At 52.8% G+C, this 8,588-nt stretch overlaps 1 protein-coding gene across 1 annotated transcript; it reads left to right on the top strand.

Moving 5' to 3' along the window:
- The first annotated feature begins 4,470 nt into the window (after window positions 1–4,470).
- On the top strand, window positions 4,471–7,200 carry LOC109732133 (beta-amylase 3, chloroplastic). Its single transcript, XM_020291330.4, has 2 exons — window positions 4,471–5,333; window positions 5,827–7,200. The coding sequence occupies exons 1-2, from the start codon at window positions 4,807–4,809 to the stop codon at window positions 6,938–6,940; spliced, it is 1,641 nt and encodes a 546-aa protein (XP_020146919.1). The 5' UTR covers window positions 4,471–4,806; the 3' UTR covers window positions 6,941–7,200.
- Window positions 7,201–8,588: the final 1,388 nt, after the last annotated feature.

Here is an 8,588-nt window from a genome sequence, read left to right as displayed (position 1 = left end):
GAAAAAAGCGCACCCGTGAGAGAGAAACAGCGTACCCCAGACTCGACGATCCGCCATAAGGAGATCGATGGTGCGGGAGCGAGGCCGTGCGCGGGCGGATAAGGCCGCCATGTCGACCACGCGTTTGGCCCGGCGCCCACACGCGGCCGCGTCACCGCCGACTCGTCGCCCACGCAGCAGCAGATAGCACGACACTGTTCCCCTCGTCCTTGATCGGCATGGTTAAGTAGATTAGGTTAGGGTACTGTGATTGTACGCATGCACATGTGGCATGTTACCTGTGCGTGTATGACTCTGCTCCGCGTAGACTAGGCCCGTTTCCTCGAGGAGTGTTTTATACTAGAAGGAGAGTTGAATACTGCTGTAACTCCACTCCACCTGGGATTTGAGCCTTTGACAGTGTTTTATGTGTGTTCGGTTGACGACGATGCAGGCAAGGGCGCCGATCATCATCATCATCAGGTTGACCGTGCTTGGAAGAGGATAAGATGAGGGACAACACAGAAAATGTGATAGACGTGGTTGATCAGCAGCCCACCGTGCGACGTACGTAGCTGATACGTTGGTGCTCTCCTCCTTCACCAACCTAGGCGTGCGGCGCGATCACACAGCCCGCGCCAGCGGTGTTCAAACGGAACGAGATCCCCCGCCCGGACCCAGCAATCAGTCAGAACTCAGAACTCACGCATGCCTCCAAACCGACCACGTGGTAGTACTACTAGTAATCTCGGGCCGATTGCAAGGTTTCACCACATGCGTCCTCTACTTCGCTTTCGCACCAAGAAATTCGAAAGGTAGGAGGCTCCCGGCACGTCTGTGACCCCGAAAAACCAGTAAAAGCGCACCCGGTTAATCAGCAACAAAAAAAAGGACGTGGCTGACTGACTGAATGAAGAAGGTAAAGCGCAATACTGCTATCTGTTTCGTTTGGCTCGGCTGGTTGCGTGACTAGGCAGCGCCACGGAGCGCCAAGCAAAACGAGCGGGGGCCTCCCTCCGGTGACTGGACGCCGGGAAGGCACAACTCCCAAGTGGGCACGACTCCGTCACCAGCCACGAATCCTCTCCGTCTCTCCCCCGTCGGTCGGTCGGCCGGAGCCGGGCCGCACCTCGCGCCGTGACAAAAGAGGGTTCCCGAACCACCGGACGAACGGCTCACGTACGACCGTGCCTAGCCCACACAGCCGACCTGGTCCGGTCCCAACAGCACGGAGTTTCGACACGTAGCATCACGCCGCGTCAGCGCATTTCCATCTCCATGCAACTCTCCTTATCTTATCTTGTTTACAGCATTTCTAGCAGACCCGTATCCCGCCGGCCCGTAAAATACGTTTACAGTTTGTGGAAAAACGGCTTTGCGGGCCAGCGCGGACGGCCGCAGAGACAGACCCCAAACAGACCCGTATAAAAGGATATTCACGGAATATACTTTTTTACGGCTCGACTTTGCGGGGTCTGCTCTTGCGCTGCTGTATTTCACTATCCCATCGGGCCGCAAATACCAAATCCACAACACAAACATAAAACAAACATCCATACTACAAAATAATTATTCAAATCACGGAAGCAACTAAATAATTATTCAATACCAACATAATACAACAATCATCCACATTACAAATAATTATTCAAATCACCGAAGCAAACTAAATAATGCAATACAAAACTTGTCCAGAATACAAATACAAATGAATAAAAAATGAGTTTGTTACTGTCCAGCCCTTTGCCAATGGTGCTCAATGAGATCCTCCTGAAGTTGAAAGTGGGTGTTTGCATTTTCAATCTCTTTGTAGGTCTTAAGAAAAGCTCTAATGCGGTTAGGGTCTCTAGCTGGTTTGACACGGCTACCCACATTGTCGTAGAAGAACTCCAAGTTCATTCCTCTCTCATCTTCGAGGTTCATATTGTGAAGGATAACACAGCATGTCATGATATTTTTCAAGGTCCTCTTGTCCCAAAAACGAGTAGGACCACGAATAATGGCAAACCTAGATTGCAAAACCCCGAATGCTCTTTCAATGTCTTTTCGGGCTGCCTCTTGCACCCTTACGAATTCACAATGTTTTCTAGTTTTGAGATCTTTGATACGCTTGACAAAGGTGCACCAAGGAGGGTATATACCATCTGCAAGATAGTACCCTTTTGTGTATTCATGCCCATTGATAGTGTAGTTGCAAGTAGGAGCATCACCACTAGCAAGCCTAGCAAACAAACGAGAGCGTTGCAACACATTGATATCATTGAGAGTGCCCAGCATACCAAAGAAGCAATGCCAAAATCCATAAATCCTCGGATGTTATGGCCTCTAGCATAATTGTTGCATCACAAGACTTGCCACAATACATTCCCTGCCATGCCTTCGAGCAATTTTTCCAAGTCCAATGCATACAATCAATGCTACCTAGCATGCCAGGCCAACCTCTCCTCTCATTAGATGCCATCAATTTCTTTGTGTCATCCTTGTTGGGTGCCCGAAGATACTCAGGACCAAAGACACGGATAATCACTTTGGCAAATCTACGCACTGACTCAATTGTGGTATCTTCACCAATGTGAAGGTGCTCATCGGCATAGTCAGCCGGAACGCCATATGCAGTCACCCGCATAGCTGCGGAGATTTTTTTTATATGCACTAATTCCCTTTAAGCCTGCAGCATTTCTTCTTTGCGCAAAATACCGACAATTTGCCTCGCAAACTTGAAATTTTTCACAAAGAGGGATCGGTGCATTCGATACCTTCTCCGGAAGAGGTGCGGTGGATATGTTGGATTCTCCGCGAAGTAGTCTTGCATCAACATCTCGTTCCCAAGATGGCGATTCCGAGGAATGCAAAGACGCCCGACGGTCGATCCTCGCCGCCTCTTCCGGTTCTCGTCTTCGTGCTCCTTCACGGCAAGTGCCATCACTAAAGTCTGCTGCCGAAAGGTCGCAAGCATCGTCTCAACATTCCGAATCGTCCGAATCGGATGAATCGGAGAGAAAGAACTTCTCGCACGGGCTCAATTCCATCTGCATGGACAAGAATCGCACGCCACATCAATCAACTAGGCATACCGCATCGGCACAAAGCATAAAACAAACACTAACTGGCGGCTCGTGTGGTGGGTGATCCCGGGCGGCGACGAGGGGCGGGTTCGACGGCGGTCGATCCCCGGCAGTGACAGCGACGAGGGACGGCTCTTCTCGCCGGATTGGGGGGGGGGAGCGTATCGGTGCTGGAGGGTGGGGGACGCCCCCGCGGCGCGATTCCGCCCGCAGATTTGGCCGAAATCGCCGGCGGTGGGCGGCAGCGGAAGGAGATGGGGAAAGGCGTGCAGGCTGAAATGTCCCTCCCGCCAACCGCTTGACTGAGATACGGGGCACCGCAGAGGCGAGGGGGCAACCTGCGTATTCGCGGGTTGGGGCCGAGATTTTGCCGCTCCCCTCAAAATTATTTGCGGGCCGGCCGCGTTTGCGGGGGTATGTTCGCGCGGGATTTTCCACTCCGACCCGCATTTTGACGATTATTCTGCGGATCGAAGCTTTTTGCGGGGTCTGCTAGAGTTGCTCTTAACAACTTCCCATTGGCACCGCTATAGAGGACTTCGAGGCTAGTTGGTTTGATTCCAAAAATTGACATGCCAAATTTTGGTAACCATCAAATGTTGGCTAGAAATTGTTTGCATGCTAATTATTGTTGCCAATCTCATAAAAGGTTGTCAAATGTTGGTAACGTTTGATTTTGCCAAATAGTAACTTGTCAAGTAGTCCCTTCGTTTCATAATATAGTGCGTTCATATTTTTCGAGATTTAATTTTGACCATAAATTTAACCGCGACTGCGGCGGAAGAATGACATATACTACCTTTAAATTCGTATTTAAAAGAACTTTTTAAAGATATAATTTTCCAGTAAAATATTTTATGTATTATTGATCTAATTTATGATCAAAGTTGAATCTGAAAAAGCGTGGGCTAACTACATTATGAAATGAAGGGACTATTGGCAATGCCAAATGTCGTTCGCCAGGCTCAGGCGTGTAGGATGTCTGGGTTAACAGGATCACTCGAACTGCACGCCTTAAGCCAATCCAGTCGACCGATCACGTTACGCATCTCGTCGATTATCCGAAAACACTCCAGTTGCAAAGGACGCAATGCATTTAGCTTAGTCACCGATAAGTGATGCTCGTCACCCGACTTCTTAGCATTAGCATCCCGCCACACGCCGTCGAGAGATAATCTTCGCTTCCCGGTTCCCATGAGGCCAGGCCATGACGTAGTACGTCTAGTAGGCCCTTGGCCCAACCGATCTCACTCACTCACCTACACGTGTCCACGTGTGGTGCTAATTAGTCATGAAACTAACACAGGTGTCGACCTCCCAACTAATCTCCCCTGAGAAACAAATTGAATCCTTGCAAATGGATAAACTTCTCCTCAAAAGCGCAAATGGAAAAGATATAGTAGCGCTAGGAGACTACTGGTAGAATGGAGTAGCGTGGCTCTAGCCGTGCATGCAGGGGAGAGGAAAAGTGTCAACCCGAGGTATCCACTCCACTCCACAGCGATAAGCACTCGCCAGTCGTCACCGCCACACGCTTCCTCCACCGCCCGCAGAAGAAAATTGAAAATTCGCCTATATATACCGCGCCCCACAGCCCACCTCCCACAACACCGAGCTCCATTCATTCCGTTCCGTTCGCCCAACCGATAGAAAAGTCTCGTCATCTTCACAGGACCCAAGCCAAGCAATCCCCTCTCCTCTTCGCTTCCTCCGACGACTCTCTTCTCGCCGAGCGTCTCCTCCGAGCACGCGTAGCGGATCCATGGCGCTGACGCTGCGGTCCTCGACGTCCTTCCTCGCGCCGCTCGACCCCTGCTCCAAGCTCCTCCACAAGCCCGAGGACGCGCCGCCCTCCTGCGTCGCTGTCCCGCAGGCGCCCGCCCGGCTCCGCGCCCTCAGGGCGGTCGCGCAGGCCCCGCCGGCGCCGATGGAGGCCCCGGCTCAGTCCGAGCTGCTGCACGGCCAGGTCCAGCAGGCGAATGCGGGGGGCGGCCGGCCGAGCAGGGGCGGGGTGCCGGTGTTCGTGATGCTGCCGCTTGACACGGTGGGGCCCGGCGGCCAGGTGTCGCGCGGGCGCGCGCTGGCGGTGAGTCTGATGGCGCTGCGGAGCGCCGGGGTGGAGGGGGTCATGGTGGACGTGTGGTGGGGCGTGGTGGAGCGCGAGGGCCCCGGGCGCTACGACTGGGAGGGCTACGCCGAGCTGGTGCGCATGGTGGAGCGCGCCGGCCTACGGCTCCAGATGGTCATGTCCTTCCATCAGTGCGGCGGCAACGTCGGCGACTCCTGCAAGTAAGCAACACCTCGCCTTGCCAATCATCCATTTCATTTAACTCGCCAGCATCATGGGCTACCATAGTCTACCATATACAAATATATGCCTATATACTCTAACAGGGTGCAATAGAATCAATCAACCATATAGCGCCAGTAAAAAATCGAAGTTAAATTGGTTTAATTCGGTTAGGTTTCCTCTAGAATTTGGGAAAATTTGTCGGTTCAGTATGCCCTGGTTGTGCAAGTGCTCTGTTGTTGAGTAACAACTTGTTCAGTTATGCTACATGGCGTTTTATTACAGGCTCACTTTGTCATTCCTTGCACGTTTGGCAAGGATATGCAGTTCCACTTGGACAAGCAATCCAAAGTGGCAAGTGAAGCATCAAAAAATAGTTCTCTATTTTAATAGGGTTAGCTGATTAGGTTATTGTTTGCGTGTGCCAAATTAGTTGCATGATTAGCGAATGAGAATTGGGGACAAATGGCTGACTGAAATTGTTGTTTGCAGCATCCCGTTGCCGCCATGGGTTCTGGAGGAGTTGAACGCCGACCCGGACATCGTGTACACGGACAGGTCCGGCCGCCGCAACCCCGAGTACATCTCCCTCGGCTGCGACACGCTGCCGGTGCTCAAGGGCCGGACCCCCGTCCAGGTCTACTCCGACTACATGCGCAGCTTCCGCGACAGGTTCGCCGGCTACCTCGGCACCGTCATCGCCGAGGTCCAGGTTGGCCTGGGCCCCTGCGGCGAGCTGAGGTATCCTTCCTACCCGGAGGCCAACGGGACATGGAGTTTCCCGGGCATCGGCGAGTTCCAGTGCTACGACAAGTACATGCGGGCGTCGCTGCAGGCGGCGGCCGTGGCGGCGGGGCACGAGAACTGGGGGACAAGTGGGCCGCACGACGCCGGTGAGTACAAGCAGTTCCCGGAGGAGACGGGCTTCTTCCGCCGGGACGGCACGTGGAGCACCGAGTACGGCCACTTCTTCCTCAAGTGGTACTCCGGGATGCTCCTGGAGCACGGCGACCGCGTGCTGGCCGCTGCCGAGGCCATCTTCGGCGGCACTGGCGTCACGCTGTCTGCCAAGGTCGCCGGCATCCACTGGCACTACCGCACCCGCTCCCACGCCGCCGAGCTCACCGCGGGGTACTACAACACGCGGCACCACGACGGGTACGAGCCCATTGCGCAGATGCTGGCCAGGCACGGCACCGTGCTCAATTTCACGTGCATGGAGATGAAGGACGAGCAGCAGCCCGGCCACGCCGGCTGCTCGCCGGAGCTCCTGGTGCAGCAGGTCAGGGCCGCGGCGCGGGCGGCGCGCGTGGAGCTCGCCGGCGAGAACGCGCTGGAGCGGTACGACGAGCAGGCGTTCGCGCAGGTGGCCGCCACCGCCGAGGCCGCCGGGCTGAGCGCGTTCACGTACCTGCGCATGAACCGGAACCTGTTCGACGGCGACAACTGGCGGCGGTTCGTCGCGTTCGTGAAGACCATGGCCGACGGTGGCGCGAGGACGACGCTGCCGAGGTGCGACACTGGGCACTCGGATCTGTACGTGGGGTTCGTTGACGCCGCCAAGGAGCAGAGGGCGCCGGAGTCCGAGGCCGCCGCGGCATTGTAGGGAGCTTACGTTTGTGTACACATATCACATCCCCTTGTGTATATGCTCGACGTGGTAACGTGCGCCGGGAAGGGGGCTGTATATTATGATCTGTGCGTGCAGGTTACAGGATTTTATGGCTGTAATCGAGCATTTGTGCTTAGGCCACCTCACTTTTTTTTTCTATTCCATTCGAGAATGTTGGAATTTCGGAGAAGATGTAATCGCATTAAACAAAAAAGACCTCCGTCAAGGACTCAAACAATTACTTTTTTGAACAATCACCCGGGGAGAGGCTCCCCTCTCAAATGCGTTAATCACAGCGTCGAGAAGGCGAGTTTACAGTGTTGGGCTATCGAGCGAAGGGAGGTATTGATGCCATGGCGCCGACCTTCTAAAGTGTACTCCTAAATCTAGAAGTCAAAAGACAAAGTCATGAACAATAATTTTAATGTTTAGCGGTCAAACCATTTAGATCATCAGAATCCTAGACTTCAAAACTTGATCTTATTTGTCCCATTAAGGAGAAAATAGAGAATGGTGATAGGATCGTATCACCATTAACTTTCGACACAATCTTTTGGGCAACCGTCCTTGGCTCTGTTGTTCTTTATGACCCACTACTCGATCGTAAGATGGTCCATACCAGGATTCTAACTTTCAGAGTTGGTTTATGTTGAGAGGGTCCCTATTAACTCTTGATTTCACCCAGAAAAATATCCGCAACAACTAGTACTTGAAGCGTGGGTAAGTAGCCATCTTGGATGGTCGGAAAAGTGTGTTGTAGGAGTCATTTATTGATCTCCTGCCTTCTTCCTCCCACCTCTAATCATATGTTGCGTGAGCTATATCTTGTGCGCTTTGAGAGAGGGGTTGATCTAAGTTGCTTGGTTGCATTGATTACATCGACTTGAACACTCTGCATCAATTGGTTTGAATGAGATGCTGAAAGCTAGCGGAGGCCATCACTTTATAGATGGCTTGATAGCGTTAGCTCGGTGATCTCTTTGAGAAGTTAAAGATGCCTGAATGATGTGTGAAGTTGTCATGGAGCTTGCCATCTCCCAGGTGGAGGAAGTATTCATCAATTGTGGATTGTGGGGCAATCCCTCGAGAGGAGAGTGACTCAGAGAGTATTCATGGGAACTTTAACGAAGAGTAGACTATCGGTTGATTTTTGTACAGTGGGAATACATCTTCCATCTCATGTCCCATTTATATTTCGCATATCGTACTAATTGCTATTGATATATCATGTATGTGTAGGGGATCGTAGCAGAATTTTAAAATTTCCTACGCATCACCAAGATCCATCTATGGAGTATACTAGCAACGAGGGGAAAGGAGTGCATCTACATACCCTTGTAGATCGCGAGCGGAAGCGTTCAAGTGAACGGGGTTGATGGAGTCGTACTCGCCGTGATCCAAATCACCGATGACCGAGTACCGAACGGACGGCACCTCCGCGTTCAACACACGTACGGAGCAGCGACGTCTCCTCCTTCTTGATCCAGCAAGGGGGAAGGAGAGGTTGATAGAGATCCAGCAGCACGACGGCGTGGTGGTGGAAGTAGCGGGGATCCCGGTAGGGCTTCGCCAAACACAAGCGGGACGGAGAGGTGTTGCAGGGGGAGAGGGAGGCGCCAGGGGTTGTGGTGTTGCTGCCCTC

The sequence above is a fragment of the Aegilops tauschii genome, chromosome 1, assembly GCF_002575655.3.
Source record: "Aegilops tauschii subsp. strangulata cultivar AL8/78 chromosome 1, Aet v6.0, whole genome shotgun sequence".
Lineage (NCBI taxonomy): Eukaryota > Viridiplantae > Streptophyta > Magnoliopsida > Poales > Poaceae > Aegilops > Aegilops tauschii.
The sequence above is the reverse complement of the archived record's forward strand: the minus strand, read 5'-3'. Positions and strand labels throughout refer to the sequence as shown.